General features: G+C 41.4%; 1 protein-coding gene across 1 annotated transcript; it reads right to left on the bottom strand.

Moving 5' to 3' along the window:
- Window positions 1-16,146: 16,146 nt before the first annotated feature.
- LOC110631159 lies at window positions 16,147-17,813 on the bottom strand. The gene is made up of 2 exons (XM_021778892.2): window positions 16,870-17,813; window positions 16,147-16,596 (listed from the first exon to the last, which is right to left on the bottom strand). The coding sequence occupies exons 1-2, from the start codon at window positions 17,555-17,557 to the stop codon at window positions 16,589-16,591; spliced, it is 696 nt and encodes a 231-aa protein (XP_021634584.1). The 5' UTR covers window positions 17,558-17,813; the 3' UTR covers window positions 16,147-16,588.
- Between the last annotated feature and the right edge of the window lie 478 nt (window positions 17,814-18,291).

Below are 18,291 nucleotides of genomic sequence, written 5' to 3' on the forward strand. Positions count from 1 at the left end.
TTCTTCAGAACATACTAGTTCATCTAGTTTTGATAAGATTCATTGTGATCTATGGGGACCAACCCCTGTAATTTCTTTTTCTAAGTTTAAGTTTTATGCATGTTTTGTTGATGACTTTTCAAAATATTCTTGGATAGTTCCTTTAAAGAAGAAATCTGATTTCTTTGTTACTTATTTAGCATTTGAACAATTTATATTTCGACAATTTGGGAAGCGAATTAAAGTTTTTCATTCCGATGGAGGAGGTGAGTTTGTTAATAATGCTTTGTCTTCTCATTTTCTTGCACATGGCATAAAACATCACATTTCATGTCCATATACTCCTGAACAAACAGGTGTCGTTGAACGGCGACATTGAGTAATACGTGAACTAGGTTTAATTATGATGTACCATAGCCATATGCCGTTATGTATGTGGGTAGAGGCTTTTCAGACTGCTGTCTTTCTTTTGAATAGGTTACCTACTACTGTGTTGGGCAATGAGACACCATTTTATATGCTACATGGATTCCATTTTGATTATAGTTCATTACGGGTCTTTGGTTCGAAGTGCTTTCCATACATTTGGGATTCTAGAAGTCATAAGTTTGATCCAAAATCTTGCTTATGTGTTTTTGTTGGTTACAGTGAAAAACACAAAGGTTATAAATGCTTTAACCCTAGAACTAAAACATTTATCATAAGCCGTCATGTAAGTTTTGATGAGGCAGTTTTTCCTTTCAAGTCGTCATCTTTTGATAAATCCTTTGCTCTTAAAATTATGAATTCTTGGCTACCTAATTGTTCTGGTTTAAATACCCAAACTAATGTAACTGATTCTTCTCTTAGTTTACAGGAATGTGCACCATTTATTTCAGCTGTTGATGTAGCAGGTATTTTGCCGTGTGAAGAAGAGTCTGATGTGCTGCCCCCGCCAGCAGCAGGCACACAGTCAGCAGTAGTGTTACAGTCACCAGCTGACCCACTAGCTGCTCAACAAACAGCCACTGCTGTGTCTGCTGGACAGCCCTTGCAAACGGACCAAACTGCTGTTGTACCAGCAGCAGCTCAGGAAGCTGGTTCATCTACAACATCTCAACACCAATTAACAGACCACGTTCTGCCTTATACTTCAGATGTACTAGCCGATCAGTTTTCTGCAGTTGGGGTATTTGCAGAACAACCAGAAGCCGAGTTGATTCAAGACCAGGAACCAGAGGAGCTTCCTATTGCCGCTCCGTTGCTCCATGATCAACCCATCACGGATCAGCACATGATTGAATCTAGTGCACAACAGGAGTAGTCTTTAGAGGTTCTACACATAGGTGATTCGGTTAGTGCAGGAGCAGGTAATTCTTCTTTAGCTGAAATTAATGTACCTGAGGAGCATGTTGAGGATATAACACCTAATCATTCTATGATTACTCGTTCAAAATCAGGTATTGTTAAACCCAATCCACGATATGCTTTGAATGTTACTATGTCTTCTGTTATTCTGCCTGAACTAAAAAATGTTAAACATGCTCTTGCTCATAATGGTTGGAAAAATGCTATGCTTGATGAATTTAATGCCTTGACTAGAAATAAGACTTGGACTTTGGTTCCCCGTACATCTGATTTGCATGTTATAGGGTGTAAATGGGTGTATAAAGCTAAGTTGAAACCAGATGGCACTTTAGATAGGTTAAAGGCCCGTCTTGTTGCTAAAGGGTTTCATCAACTAGACGGTGTAGATTACACTGAAACGTTTTCACCTGTTATTAAACCGGGCACAATTCGTTTGGTTTTAACTGTTGCGTTGGTCAGGCATTGGCCTATTCGTCAGTTAGATGTGAAAAATGCTTTCTTGCATGGATTTATTTCTGAGAATATTTATATGGAACAGCCACCAGGAATGATTGATTCTAATAATCCTTCCTATGTTTGTAAGCTCCAACGAGCTCTTTATGGATTGAAACAGGCGCCGCGTGCCTGGTTTGATAGACTGAGTGTTTTTTTACTGAAATATGGGTTTTATTGTAGTCTTGCAGATCCTTCTCTATTTGTTTTCCATTCGGCAGCTGGTACTTTAATTCTTCTAATTTATGTTGACGATATGCTTCTTACAGGCTCTTCCAGTACTCTTGTTCAGTCATTTTTGCAGGTTTTAAATTCAGAATTTTCTATGAAAGATCTTGGTCCTTTACATCACTTCTTGGGCATTCAGGTTTAATCCACAACCACTGGACTTCATCTATCCCAGACTCATTATGCCTATTCCATTTTGGAGCGTGCTCAAATGCTAGAATGCCAGCCTATGCCCACGCCATTGGTCCAAAAATCGGTGTCTACATCCATTGACACACTTGTTGATGATTCAAGTTATTTTTGTGTGCTTGTAGGGTCATTGCAGTATCTCACGCTTACCCGTCCAGACGTTTCTTTTAGTGTTAATTATGTTTCCCAATTTATGCACTCTCCTCACATGTCCCACCTCAAATATGTTCGCCGTATTTTACGTTATTTAAAAGGCACTCTTGACTTAGGTCTTTCTCTTACAGCAGATACGTCACTTGCTCTTTCTGCTTTTTCTGATGCAGACTGGGCCGGCTGTCAGATGACAAGACATTTCACAACTGGTTACTGCACTTTTCTAGGGTCTAATATTGTTTCTTGGTGTGCCAAGAAACAGACTACTGTTGCCCGTTCCAGCACCGAGGCAGAGTATCGAGCTATGGCTCATGCCGCCGCAGAGCTAACTTGGTTAGGATATCTGTTGGATGATTTACGAGTTCCTCAACGTAATCCACCTATACTTTATGGTGATAACTTAAGTGCTTTATATTTGACTGTTAATCCGGTTCTTCATGCCCGTAGCAAACACATAGCTTTGGACTATCATTATGTGAGAGAACGAGTTGCTCAAGGGGTCTTAATCACTAAGCACATTCCGTCCACTTTCCAACTGGCTGACATATTTACTAAGTCAATGACTAAAGCTCGCCTGGCTCAATTTCGACACAAACTTTGTCTTCAGCCCCGACAAAGTTTGAGGGGGGATAATAGCTTAAGGAGTTATAAGGATGTGTTCATCCCTCTGGAGTAATAAGGTGATTGCCGTGTGCTAGAGCATTGGAGTGATAAGGTGTATTTTTGTAAATATGTTTTACTTTGAATGTGTCTAAGTGGTTATGATTCTGCGAGTGATGAGTTTGATTGCCTAAGTTAGTTCAATTATTTTCTCCTGTTTATTTGCTACTATGGTTGTTTTTCTACTTATTTAAAGCTGTGTAATTTAGCTCATTGATATACTGAGCTACATTCAATTATAATAAAATACATTTCTTTATAATATCCTTTAGAAGGTACTTCAGAATTACTTTTGACATGCCATTTGCGTTTCTTTGTTTAAAGAGTGCACGACTAATATTTGCTGTTGTTGGTTTCTCAAGTGGGCTAAAGAAATTATCATCAGAAACTTCATTTTTAAAAGATTACTACCACTTTGTAATTGCTATTTTGATTTAGGTAGATTTAGAGAGCCTAATTATTGTGGCAGGAAAATCAACCATCCTTGTGGTTGGAACCCTAGTGCTCAAAACTTTTAGTAAATCATATCAAAGCTCTATTGTATTGAAAGAGGTTTGCCTCCCTATAATACAGCTTGTAGGTTTCCTTTTAGATACATAAAATTTAAATGCATCTACTAAATTATCAATGACAAGCGCCCCCCAATTATCAAATGAATTCATCTGCTTCTCCAAAACATTATATTACTTAATTTATTGTTGTCTAATTATAACGGTCAGCCATATGCTTCCGCTGCGGAAGCTGTGACACGGAGATTATAGAAAATCGAAATTGTATATAATAGCTAGCACGAAACTATTAAATAACTTGGGTTAACTATTTTAGATTAAGTGAAAGGTGGGTCAAAAGTTATTTGGGTCAGTTTGGGTCGGGACTATTTCACTAATTATCTGTATTTAGTAATGCAAGATCAAAGAGACAATTTCTTCTTTTACAAACTAATAGGATTATGTGATATTGGCAAAAGTTTGCTTATGATCACTAGATTGCCAGGTCTTTGTAGTACATAGATTCTAACCAAATGAATTATTGATCAATCATTAGAGTAATTTAATGAATTAGGAGCAATTTATGTAATTTATGTATTTCATTTTGTCTAGTTAATTGAAGTTGGCTGTATTAATTTACAATATATGTGCTTGAAATAGCCTCATGAAGGCAGCAAAATTCAATTTGATTAGTGAAAATTTTAGTTAGACTAATTAATTGATTAGTGAAATTTTTAGTTAGACTAATTAATCAAATCAACTTTCAATGATTAGAAACCTATTCCTTCTTTCTGAATTATTTTTTGATAAATAAAAACAAAAGGATATAGAAGAAGGTTGAATGACCATGTAGCATGAAGTTGACACTCAAGACTTAATCTAGTACATGGATAATTTCTTTGGGTATTATGCTCCTTAGCTGAGTTTGAACCAACAGCAGCAGATTGGCTGGCTAGTGCAACCATTCCAAAGTTTAAGTTAGTAAAGTAGGGGAAATTTTATAATTCAACTATTGCATGTATAATGGTTTTACTATAGTAATTGATCAAGTGTATTAGGTTGTAATATGGCCCCTCCTGTTTATATATGGTGTCAAATCCCTGTTAGGATTCCTCATAAGGCCAATATTCTCTGAATATAGACTCTTGTTTGAAATAGATGTTTGAGTCTGGCCATTGAAATTATAGCAGAAGAGTTTGTATGGGATTAGGATTCAAACACCATGTTTGTATGACAATGATGGCACTCCATCAGTATAATTCAATCATTTGGTTAGCATGTACTGTAATACCCGGTTAGAGTCCGGCACCGGAATTCCTGTTGTCTGGTGGAATCCGGGGTGTTGGGATTCTATAGACGGGTAGGAGTTATGTTTTCTAAGTGTTATGATATGGTTTATGGGTTTACAGTTCTTTAGTTTTGAGTTGAAATGAACCAAGGCAGAGGAGCCAAGTTCGGCCGCCGAAGATAAGTTCGGCCGCCGAAAGTGCCCCATGTTTGGCTTCCGAAGTTCAGGTTCGGCCCCCGAATGTTGCATGGTTTTGCATGCGATTCGGCAGCCGAAGCTGAGTTGGTCAGCCAGCTTTTGAGCAATCCTGAGTCAGCATTGTGGACAGGTGTTATGTCCAACTTGTTGCCAGAAACTTGGCCACGTCTCCTATGCTTTATCTGCTCAGTTTGAGCAGCTCATGCAGGCGTTTGCTCGTTTACCAAATTGTGAAGGGTTTGAAGCAAAAGTGAGCTTTGGAGAGTTAGTGAGGGTGAAGAAGAGTTGAGCCGTTTTCCTTTGTTTAGATCACTCATCTTCCTGTTACAGGAGGTAAGTGATGCTCGTGAACATGTTTTTATGTTTTTCTGAAGGTTTTTATGGGAGTTATGGAAGGAGATGCATGTGTAGATTAGTAATGATAGTTTTGATGAGTTATACATGTTTATGTGTTATGTGTGATTTGTGGTTTGGGGTTATTAGATAAGTTTGGACCCCTGTGATCATATACATGAGTATATGTGTGTTGAGGAGGTGGAGTATATATGGTTTGAGTGGTTGAAGGGAAGGAAAAGATGGTTTGCCGTTGAAGCTGAGTTCTGGATGAACTCAGGTTCGGCAGCCGAAGGATCATTCGGCCGCCGAACCTCCTGCTTGGTGACTTGGTTGCCACAGCTTGCCCCCGAGTGTTTTTGCATGTTCGGCTCTGTTTGGGGGATTCGGCCGCCGAAGGTGCCGCCGAAGGTGTTTGAGTTTCGTCTCTGGAGAGGACATTCGGCCGCCGAACCTGCCGCCGAAAGTGTCCTGTTCAGCTCTTCTTTTGCATGCTTTGCTTGAGTTTTAGAGTGAGTTTAAGGGGATTCTTGGGGAGGTTATAGAGTTATGCTTATGATAGTTTGGTCCCTCATATTGAGTCTTTATGTGCTTATACAGACCAGAGGAACCAGAGAGAGCAGCAGTGAGTACTGCTCCAGAGTGTACAGAACCTGCAGAGTCAGTCCAGAGCCAGAGGTGAGTGGAACTAAACTGATTCCTTGATTTAATTCAGACATTAACTACTTTTAGCATATTTCATGCATCATATTTATGTCATAGGGTGAGTGCATTAGAATGCATAAAGATGTTGCATTGCATAGCTTCCTTATTGGTGTGGGTAAATGCTGAATGATCCAGTAGTTCCAGACAGGAAGACCAGGACCCCATTCTACGGCCTGGCAGGTATAGGAAGTCCAGGACCCCATTCTACGGCCTGGCGGGTATAGGCAAACGGTCTATGCTGGCAAAGGGTAAGTACAGGTGTTATATACACATATACATATATGGTACAGGAAGACCAGGACCCCAGTCTACGGCCTGGCACGGTTTACTGGGACTATGTGGTGACAGGTTTACTCTTGATGTGGACTGTCTGTGTTATGATGCATTCCATCATATCATATTTTATTGAAATGTTTTCGTATTCTACTCACTGGGCTATAGAGCTCATCCCACTCCCTTAACCCCAGTCTTGCAGGTTCAGTGTACAGTGTACAGGGGATGTTCAGAAGAAGTCAGAAGTCAGAAAAAGAGAAGAGACTTGTAATAGCTTAGAGTGGACATGTAATATTAAAGAGATATGCTTGTGGTATATTCAGTTAGATGTGTGCTTGACTTAGTGGTTTGTATTGTAAATCTTTTGTTGTGTACATGATCTGTATATGTATATGTGTTTATAGAGTATGTGAAAAACCAGGCTTACCAAGTATGAGACAACCCATCTAGAGCAAGCTCTAGTCAGGGGTACAGAGTACTGGGTACTGAGATAGTGCATGCACAGGGTAAGCCATGGTACAGAGAAAAGAATTGTTATGTTCACAATTTATGTTTGATCATGTATGAGATTTACAGGTACACAGAGGGTATAGCAGGCTTGCTACGGGTTCTGGCGGCCTTAAGCCGACCTGAATCCTAGCGCCGGTGACGGTCCATTTTGGGGTCGTTACAGATTGGTATCAGAGCCCTAGGTTCACATGATCGGACCTATAGAGAGAGTGTCGGGCTCATAGAGAACAGTTGATCAAGCACAATAGGGAATCATGTCCACTAGGATAGGATGTGGAGTCCTGTCTTTTTGATTCTATGCAATGTGCATGTGTATTCTGATTGAGCTATATGTTTCTGTGCTGATACGCTAAAGTATGTGTTGTTTTTCAGAGTTAAGATGCGAGGAACTCGTCGATCAGCTCGATTGACTGGAGTCCCATCAGATAGTGAGGGATTCGCTGCTCGTCCTCCTGCATTGCCAAGGGCAAGGTCTCAGAGATCTAGCAGGGAAGGCATGTCAATAGACCCTAGAAGGTCTGTAGACGAGAGCCGAAGAGGGATAGTTAGAGGAGGTAGATCAGAGGAAGGGAGGGAGGCCATGGAGACTGATCCGTCTATGGATGAAGGTATGGGAGAATCTCTGGGAGGTGTTCAGGCCTCAGGGTTTGATTATCCAGCTGTTTCCCAAGATCCAGAGTATCCGATGGAAGGTATGTCGGAGTACTCTCGATTTGACCCATATCCTACATCTATGCCATATATGCCATATCCTTATTATTACCCATTATATCCCCCATATCCTCAATATCCTATGTATCCATCCTCCCCTATCCATCCAAGTGCAGCACACCCAGAAATAAATGAACCAGTACCTCCACCACCACAAACAGAACCAGTAGTCCCTGGTGTACAAATACCTCCACCTAGTTCATCTGGGAGTAAGGTGCAGATGACTGAGTACCTTAAATTAGATGCTCCGAAGTTTAATACAGGAGATGATCCATTTGAGTATCTGAGATGTGTGAAAATGATTACTGATGAGTTGGGTGCGGATGGTAGTAGAGCCATTGAGATGGCGGGATTTACACTAAAGTGTAGAAAGGCTCGGGAATGGTTCAGAAACTATATTGAGCCTAGAATGAACAGTATGTCGTGGGGAGAGTTTGCTAATAAGTTTGCAGGATGGGCTTTTCCTGATAGCTCCAGGGAGATGAAGCTAATAGAGTTTGAGCAGTTAAGACAAACAGATGAGATGACGGTTGATGAGTTTACGGATAAGTTCCTAGATTTGCTTCAGTACGTGGGTCAGGCCTATGATACTGATCAGAAGAAAGCTAGAAGATATACCATGAGACTACATCCCAGGTATTCTTCTTTGATCCTTCCAGCAGAAAAGGAGAGTTTCCACTCTATTGTGGATGCAGCTAGAAAGATGGAAGCTAGTGCCAAGATTCAAAAACAGTCTCAGGCACAGGCTTCGGGTTCTAAGGCCCCCAGTTCAGGCACCTCAGATAGCAAAAGATGGGATAAGACAAAAGGAACAAAGAGTAGGTTCTGGAGTAAAGTCAAGTCTGGTCTGGGAATGGGTAGTGGCTCAAGCTCTGGCACAGCTATTCCAGCATGTAGGAGATGTGGACGACCACACAGAGGAGCTTGTCAGTTGGGATCTTCAGCCTGTTTTAGATGTGGACAGGTGGGGCATTTTGCTCGAGAGTGTCCTCAGGTGACTTTTGGGGCACCTTCCCAGCAGATGAGTTCAGGCAGTGTAGCACAGCCAGTAGGGCAGCCAGTGGCTCCAGCCATGCCTCAGAGTAGTGGCAGAGGTAGAGGGAGAGGGGCAGCCTCTACTTCAGCAGCAGGTTCCCGAGGTGGAAATCCGGTAGCCCCAGCACGGATTTTCACAATGACACAGGAGGAGGCTAACACGTCGAACACAGTGGTGTCAGGTAATCTCATCATTGGGTGTTCAGATGTGTATGCTTTGATGGACCCCGGTGCTTCTCATTCCTTTATTGCTTCGAGAGCCATAGAGAGGTTGGGTTTGATCAGTTCTGAGTTAGAGTATCCTCTCTGGGTCAGTGGACCTAGATGTGACCCATCAGTGGCAGTGTCAGTCTGTCGTTTCAGTCCAGTATTCATAGAGGGTAGATGCCTTCCAGCTGACCTTGTGGTTCTAGACTTGACAGATTTTGATGTCATTCTAGGGATGGATTGGCTATCTGCATATAGTGCTACGTTGGACTGTCGAGAGAAGCTAGTGAGTCTCAGAGACCAGGATGGGTCAGAGTGTGTCTTCAGAGGAGACAGGAGAGGTACACCCAGAGGTATGATTTCAGCCCTTCAGGCTCGTCGTTTGCTTAGGAGGGGTTGTCAGGGGTTTCTAGCTCATGTGAGAGAGCTAGACAGTCAGGTGAGGGAACCAGCCACAGTACCAGTAGTCCGAGAGTTTCTCGATGTGTTCCCAGACGATTTGCCAGGACTACCACCTGATAGGGAGATAGGGTTTGAAATTGAATTACTGCCAGGTACCAGACCTATCTCTATTCCTCCCTACAGGATGGCGCCAGCTGAGTTAACAGAGTTGAAAGAGCAGTTGCAGGACTTGGTAGATAAGGGTTTCATCCGCCCTAGTACCTCACCTTGGGGTGCTCCAGTGCTCTTTGTTAGAAAGAAGGATGGATCCCTCAGACTTTGTATCGACTACAGACAGTTGAACAAGGTCACTATCAAGAATAGGTATCCCTTACCACGGATTGATGATCTATTTGACCAGCTAGCTGGAGCAGGTTGTTTCTCGAAAATAGATCTGAGATCTGGGTATCATCAGTTGAGAGTCAGAGAGGCAGATGTGCCTAAGACAGCTTTCCGGACCAGATATGGGCATTATGAGTTCTTAGTGATGCCGTTCGGGTTGACTAACGCCCCTGCAGCATTTATGGATCTCATGAACAGGGTATTCAGTGAGTTTCTGGATCACTTTGTCATTGTGTTTATCGATGATATCTTAGTGTATTCCAGAGATGCAGAGGAGCATGCCCAGCATCTGAGGATAGTTTTGCAGACACTGAGAGAGCATGGTTTATATGCCAAGTTCTCGAAGTGTGAGTTTTGGTTACGGAGCATTGCCTTCTTGGGACATGTGGTATCAGCAGAGGGTATTGAGGTAGACCCCAAGAAGATAGAAGCTGTAGCTAACTGGCCCAGACCCATGACAGTGACTGAGATTAAAAGCTTTCTGGGACTGGCAGGTTACTACAGGAGGTTCGTTCAGAACTTCTCAAAGATAGCAGCTCCTATGACCAAGTTGACTCAGAAGAACCAGAAGTTTATCTGGTCAGACCAGTGTGAAGAGAGCTTTGAGGAGCTCAAGAGGAGATTGACAACAGCACCAGTGTTAGCTCTGCCTGTCAGTAATGAGGATTTCACAGTATTCTGTGATGCATCTCGAGTGGGATTGGGTTGTGTTTTGATGCAGAGTGAGAGAGTAATAGCTTATGCTTCTAGACAGTTGAAGAAGCACGAGTTGAATTACCCTACCCATGACCTAGAGATGGCAGCAGTTATCTTTGCACTTAAGATGTGGCGGCATTACCTCTACGGGGTTAAATGCGAGATCTTCACTGATCACAAGAGTTTACAGTACATCTTAAGTCAGAGAGAGCTGAATTTGAGGCAGAGAAGGTGGGTTGAATTGCTCAGTGATTATGATTGTAAGATCCAGTATCATCCGGGTAAGGCGAATGTTGTCGCAGACGCCCTAAGCCGGAAGTCACTAGGCAGTTTATCCCATATAGCAGCAGAGCGGAGACCAGTTGTGATGGAGCTTTATAAGCTCTTTGACGAGGGATTACAGCTAGAGTTGTCTGGTACAGGTGCGGTGATAGCACAGATGAGAGTGACACCTGTGTTTCTGGAGCAGATAGCTCAGAGACAGCATGAGGACCCTGAGTTGATGAAAATTGCCAGGACTGTTCAGTCAGGCAATAGTGTAGAGTTCAGATTTGACAGCAAAGGGATCCTTCGCTATGGGAGTCGACTTTGTGTACCAGATAGGGGCAGTGTGAAGGAAGACATTATGAGGGAAGCTCATAATGCGAGGTATAGTGTTCACCCAGGAACCACCAAGATGTATCAGGATCTGAAAAGGGTCTATTGGTGGCCAGCCATGAAGAAAGAAGTGGCGCAGTTTGTGACAGCCTGTGAGGTTTGTCAGAGGGTGAAACTAGAGCATCAGAAACCAGCCGGAATGCTTAACCCATTACCGATTCCAGAGTGGAAATGGGAGAACATAGCCATGGATTTTGTAGTGGGTTTACCAGTAGTGTCCAACAGGATAGACTCGATATGGGTGATTGTGGACAGACTCACGAAATCTGCTCATTTTCTTCCAGTACGGAGTAACTATTCTGTGGATAAGCTGGCACAGGTCTATCTGGATGAGATAGTGAGATTACATGGAGTTCCAGTGTCTATAGTTTCAGACAGAGGACCTCAGTTTACCTCTCGCTTTTGGCGGAGTCTGCAAAGTGCAATGGGCACGAGATTAGATTTTAGTACTGCTTTCCACCCACAGACTGATGGACAGTCAGAAAGGACCATCCAGACCATAGAGGATATGCTTCGACTATGTGTGTTAGACTTTGGCGGTTCTTGGAGGCAACATCTACCTTTGGTGGAGTTTGCCTACAATAACAGTCATCATGCTAGCATCGGGATGGCTCCTTATGAAGCATTGTATGGGAGGAAGTGCAGATCCCCTGTTTGCTGGGAAGAGGTAGGAGAGAAGGCTCTTGCAGGGCCAGAGTTAGTAGACATTACCAGTAGAATGGTGCCCATGATCAGAGAACGAATCAGAACAGCTCAGAGTAGACAGAAAAGTTATGCAGACGTTCGCAGGAAGCAGTTAGAGTTTCAGGAGGGTACTTGGGTATTGCTGAAAGTGTCTCCAATGAAAGGAGTGGTTCGTTTTGGGAAGAAAGGTAAATTAGCTCCACGGTACATTGGACCCTTTGAGGTGTTGCAGAGGATCGGAAATGTGTCGTATAAGCTGGATTTACCTGCTTCTATGGATCGGATTCACCCGGTATTTCATGTTTCTATGCTTCGACAGTTTGTGTCAGATCCGAATCAGGTTCTGAGTGAGCCTGAGGTGGAGATTCATGCAGATCTCACCTATATAGAGCAGCCAGTGCGGATTCTGGACACGCAGATCAGACAGCTAAGGAACAAGGAGATTCCGATGGTAAAAGTTTTATGGAACCACCATAATCTAGAAGAATGTACATGGGAGACGCGGGAGTCTATGCTCCAGCAGTATCCATATTTGTTTTAAGGTTATTTTCCTCCTTGTGTTTTGTTTTTGTATGTTTTAGGAACATCCGAGGACGAATGTTCTTAAGGAGGGGAGAATGTAATACCCAGTTAGAGTCCGGCACCGGAATTCCTGTTGTCTGGTGGAATCCGGGGTGTTGGGATTCTATAGACGGGTAGGAGTTATGTTTTCTAAGTGTTATGATATGGTTTATGGGTTTACAGTTCTTTAGTTTTGAGTTGAAATGAACCAAGGCAGAGGAGCCAAGTTCGGCCGCCGAAGATAAGTTCGGCCGCCGAAAGTGCCCCATGTTTGGCTTCCGAAGTTCAGGTTCGGCCCCCGAATGTTGCATGGTTTTGCATGCGATTCGGCAGCCGAAGCTGAGTTGGTCAGCCAGCTTTTGAGCAATCCTGAGTCAGCATTGTGGACAGGTGTTATGTCCAACTTGTTGCCAGAAACTTGGCCACGTCTCCTATGCTTTATCTGCTCAGTTTGAGCAGCTCATGCAGGCGTTTGCTCGTTTACCAAATTGTGAAGGGTTTGAAGCAAAAGTGAGCTTTGGAGAGTTAGTGAGGGTGAAGAAGAGTTGAGCCATTTTCCTTTGTTTAGATCACTCATCTTCCTGTTACAGGAGGTAAGTGATGCTCGTGAACATGTTTTTATGTTTTTCTGAAGGTTTTTATGGGAGTTATGGAAGGAGATGCATGTGTAGATTAGTAATGATAGTTTTGATGAGTTATACATGTTTATGTGTTATGTGTGATTTGTGGTTTGGGGTTATTAGATAAGTTTGGACCCCTGTGATCATATACATGAGTATATGTGTGTTGAGGAGGTGGAGTATATATGGTTTGAGTGGTTGAAGGGAAGGAAAAGATGGTTTGCCGTTGAAGCTGAGTTCTGGATGAACTCAGGTTCGGCAGCCGAAGGATCATTCGGCCGCCGAACCTCCTGCTTGGTGACTTGGTTGCCACAGCTTGCCCCCGAGTGTTTTTGCATGTTCGGCTCTGTTTGGGGGATTCGGCCGCCGAAGGTGCCGCCGAAGGTGTTTGAGTTTCGTCTCTGGAGAGGACATTCGGCCGCCGAACCTGCCGCCGAAAGTGTTCTGTTCAGCTCTTCTTTTGCATGCTTTGCTTGAGTTTTAGAGTGAGTTTAAGGGGATTCTTGGGGAGGTTATAGAGTTATGCTTATGATAGTTTGGTCCCTCATATTGAGTCTTTATGTGCTTATACAGACCAGAGGACCCAGAGAGAGCAGCAGTGAGTACTGCTCCAGAGTGTACAGAACCTGCAGAGTCAGTCCAGAGCCAGAGGTGAGTGGAACTAAACTGATTTCTTGATTTAATTCAGACATTAACTACTTTTAGCATATCTCATGCATCATATTTATGTCATAGGGTGAGTGCATTAGAATGCATAAAGATGTTGCATTGCATCGCTTCCTTATTGGTGTGGGTAAATGCTGAATGATCCAGTAGTTCCAGACAGGAAGACCAGGACCCCATTCTACGGCCTGGCAGGTATAGGAAGTCCAGGACCCCATTCTACGGCCTGGCAGGTATAGGAAGTCCAGGACCCCATTCTACGGCCTGGCGGGTATAGGCAAACGGTCTATGCTGGCAAAGGGTAAGTACAGGTGTTATATACACATATACATATATGGTACAGGAAGACCAGGACCCCAGTCTACGGCCTGGCACGGTTTACTGGGACTATGTGGTGACAGGTTTACTCTTGATGTGGACTGTCTGTGTTATGATGCATTCCATCAGATCATATTTTATTGAAATGTTTTCGTATTCTACTCACTGGGCTATAGAGCTCATCCCACTCCCTTAACCCTAGTCTTGCAGGTTCAGTGTACAGTGTACAGGGGATGTTCAGAAGAAGTCAGAAGTCAGAAAAAGAGAAGAGACTTGTAATAGCTTAGAGTGGACATGTAATATTAAAGAGATATGCTTGTGGTATATTCAGTTAGATGTGTGCTTGACTTAGTGGTTTGTATTGTAAATCTTTTGTTGTGTACATGATCTGTATATGTATATGTGTTTATAGAGTATGTGAAAAACCAGGCTTACCAAGTATGAGACAACCCATCTAGAGCAAGCTCTAGTCAGGGGTACAGAGTACTGGGTACTGAGATAGTGCATGCACAGGGTAAGCCCTGGTACAGAGAAAAGAATTGTTATGTTCACAGTTTATGTTTGATCATGTATGAGATTTACAGGTACACAGAGGGTATAGCAGGCTTGCTACGGGTTCTGGCGGCCTTAAGCCGACCTGAATCCTAGCGCCGGTGACGGTCCATTTTGGGGTCGTTACATGTACAATCTATTTCACTTATTTGGTTTGATTTAGATTCAATCTACGTTTCATTCCACTACAATATTATTCGGGTCAAATACTTAGTATTTTGATAGTGCTATACAAAATTGTATTAAATTCGTTCATTTGCCTTGAACATTTATCAATTATCCACATCTCTATTTGCCTTGAACATGCTTGTGCTTTTGTAGCTTTCTCTTCCACTTACAATGCAACATCCCACATCATTGGAAAAATGTATTTAACGAAGTTTATATAATTTAACTAAAAAATTATTAAATGATTTGAGTTAATCAAATGAAATGGAGCTGTCCAAAATACTAACAAATCACAATACCATTACTCGAAAGTTTAGTTCTAACTTAGCCATTATATCTGACGTGACAAAATAGAATTACAAGAAGATCTACCATCCCACATCGTTTATGACTTGAGTTAATAATTTTTGTTTAGATTCGTACTTTTTTTTTTTCTGTGCTTGATGAACGATAGGCTACCTTCTCGGATAGGCTACATTCTCAGCAAGGCACATATGGATAACAGAGAAATCAGCTTCTTCTGTTTATTACAATGAAGCTTTTGTACAAAATTCAGACATCTCTAAGGATGTGAAAAACGAAAAAATCAACGGCTGGGACACGCCACAACCAGGTGGTGGCAGTTAAGTTTGTAGGTAGAAAAGCATTTACCCTTACCAAACTTTGAAATTCAATGTTCAGTAGTTAGATTTTTTTTCTTCATCTATTAATAATTCTTTCAGCAAACCCTGATGCCTCTTGCGGAAAGAATAAGTTCTTCCTTGCTAAGTGGTTTGCTTCGGTAAATAATGACAAAATATCTGTACTGATCGTTTGTTTATTGCAGCTTTTGACATAGTAAAAACCTTATTATTTTTTTTTTAAATGAAGTTATAAATACTCTGAAGTCATGGTCAAATGGTTATGTAGCTATTCTTATTCTATTGTTATTTTTATTTTATGTGAGGCAATAATGTTGAAAGGTGTTAATAATGATGATCAACAACATCATTTAATGCTTAGCCATATTGGTTGATGAGGAAAAATCTTACTCTTGTGAAATAATTGCAAGAATTAGATCAAATAAGAAATTAAACTGTTGTTTCGTACACCAAAGGATTAGATTGTGTAATTTTCCATAGCTTCAATTGTTTTCATCTAGTGGCACATCATCTTTCTAATGACTTTTTAAAAAAAAATTGTTTTGCAGCTTAATTACTTTAATTAAAGATTACAATTTTCCTGATTGAAATACTAACCTTATTATATTATTACAGCTAATTACTATAATAATTTTAATATTTTAGTACCACCTAACGCCCTCGACTTAAAAATGGTTCTATGATGTTTTCTAGTATCATAGTGCATGAAATTGACAGTAGGTCAGGGAGAGAGCACATTTTGCATAAACTGCAGTATCAAAAACAGAGAGAGAATATTTACTTTTGATCTTATTTCCACAAAAAGAATGTTCATTTTTTTTTTTTTTGAAAAGAAAGAGTGAAAAAAAAAAGATGTTATAGATTTTTTATGTTCATGTGCAGCACAAATGACAATCAATTCTTTCAATATTAGTTATTCCCATCACTAAAAAATCCTTTCGTTCACCTATCATCACATGCACCAGTCAACATTGTTTAATTTGCCGCATACAGACATTAGTAAGCTGTTGAAAACACCTTGTCAAGATTTTTTGCTGTATATAATATTTAGGGAGCGTACATATAATTGACAGATTTAGGTAATGTGAAAGGCAAATTGCTCGTATTTCAAGGACAGATCAGGAAAGAGAAGAGAAAATAAATAAGAAATTTTTGTGCAAAACAGATGGAGATGACATTATTGGTCCTGTATGTGATACAATCTGTCTTGTCCAGTTATGTCCACTTGTTGAACCCCAGCTGTAACTAACTCCCAACCTCTCTCCTGGGTCCCACTTCCTTTCTCATCCCAATCACCACTGTCTCTCTCTCTCACCAGTCACCCCAATCTGTATCCATATCCTGGCCCATAACGCCAACACCTCATATTTCCTTTTTACAACCTTATTCTTTTTGGATGGCGTTTGAGGTCATTACAGTCTTGCTGCTGCTGCTGCTTCTTCGTCTCTATTATTCACCTTTCCAAGCATAGAGAAACAAGCAAAAATCAGATGATGCACTGGCATTAAGTCTCTTTAATGAACCTGAACTTCCAGTCTGAGAAGACATTGGTGTTGATGTCAAGGACGATGATGGTTGTGATGAGGGTGATGTTGGCAAGGAATGGGATGTGGGTGGCAATATTGGCTTAATGATAAACAAAGCGTGTCTTAAACCAGGACTGAATAACCAGTCATGGACATCCCAGTACACTTCTACTTTTAGCTTATTAAGATTAAAGGACTGATTACCTCTAAACTTCCATTGGAGATGCTTCACATGAATGGCTAAATGCCCATCAATCCTTATCTCCAATTCTGGCTCAACCCCATTAGCAGAATTGCTTTTAGTCGGACTTCCGTTCTTGCACTCTATTGAGATCTCATGAAGCCTGCCCTTCTCATGAAACTTCATCCTTGTGGAAAACTTTTTCTTGCCAAATATGTGCTCCTTTCTCCAAACCAAAATGGGTTCAATGAGAGCAGGCCTACACCCAGTTTTCCTGTATGCATCTTTCTTTAGATCACCCAGAAGTAGCACAACTTCTTCATTGCAAACGACAGCAACATAATATTCAGACTGGGGCTCAGTTTCACCATTAAATTTTGCAGCCTTGAGATCCCAGAAGATATCTATAGCTTTACCATCCACTATAAAGCGCTTCGAGCCTTGTTTCCTCCAAAAGTACCAAGGCTTCAGCTCCACTTTGCAGGTGTACTGGTTTTCTCCTTCAGGGCCTTCTACTGATACTGATAGGCCATGAAGCAACAAATTCTTGCACCATGTTATGGTGATCAGACGGCACTGATCCATCATTTTTGTACGATAAACAGACATGAACACGCTCTGACCTGACCTGGTTACCGTGGCAGGATCATCAGTTACCTGGTTACCGCTAGATATGAAACAAGCAGGAATTCCAATCGGGTGGTCTTGCATGGCTTCGATCACCTTTAATGAAACTGGTTGATGTTTGTTTAGCCTAATCTATATCAAGATGACACAGCAAGCTTTGTGAATGAGTTGGGAAGAACTCAATTAAATAAGCGGAGACAGAGAGTAAGAGAGAGAAGAGAAAGATGCTGCCAGATCGAGGTGTTCTTCGCGGCATTAATGGAAGTAAAGAAATATTTTCGAAGGGGCAAATAGATGGCAGTGAGTGAAGAAGAACCACCACCACCCCAACCCCCTCTCTCTTTTTATATTCAATTGTGCTTAAACTCTTAACTGGACTTTTTATATTTGATTAATCAAATTGTTTATTTTTTCCCTTCTTTTTTGTCATTAACAATACAACTTTATTGAATCCGATGTAGTTTTGGTTATTCTATAGAGATATATAACTAAATTACTTATTCAGATGCATGGTTAAAAGCAGAAAGGGGCATTTTTCACCAGATTTGTGGTATAGATTTCTACGTGCACAGTGACAGTGGGACCTTGGAAGCATTAGTGCACATGAAATTATGAAGGTTAAAAGGCAAAAGCTGATCAGTCAAAAGGGGAAAGAAAAGGATTATCATAAACATAAAAGTTGGCTTTCCAATGTGGGTCTCCCATATTCTCACCCTTGTTCATCTGTGTTTTAATTACAAATATTAAACAACTTATTAGTTTTTTATAATTAATTATAATATGCTTTTCTCATAATGATGTAATTCTTCAATAAATTT

Source organism: Manihot esculenta, chromosome 14, assembly GCF_001659605.2.
Source record: "Manihot esculenta cultivar AM560-2 chromosome 14, M.esculenta_v8, whole genome shotgun sequence".
Taxonomy (NCBI): domain Eukaryota; kingdom Viridiplantae; phylum Streptophyta; class Magnoliopsida; order Malpighiales; family Euphorbiaceae; genus Manihot; species Manihot esculenta.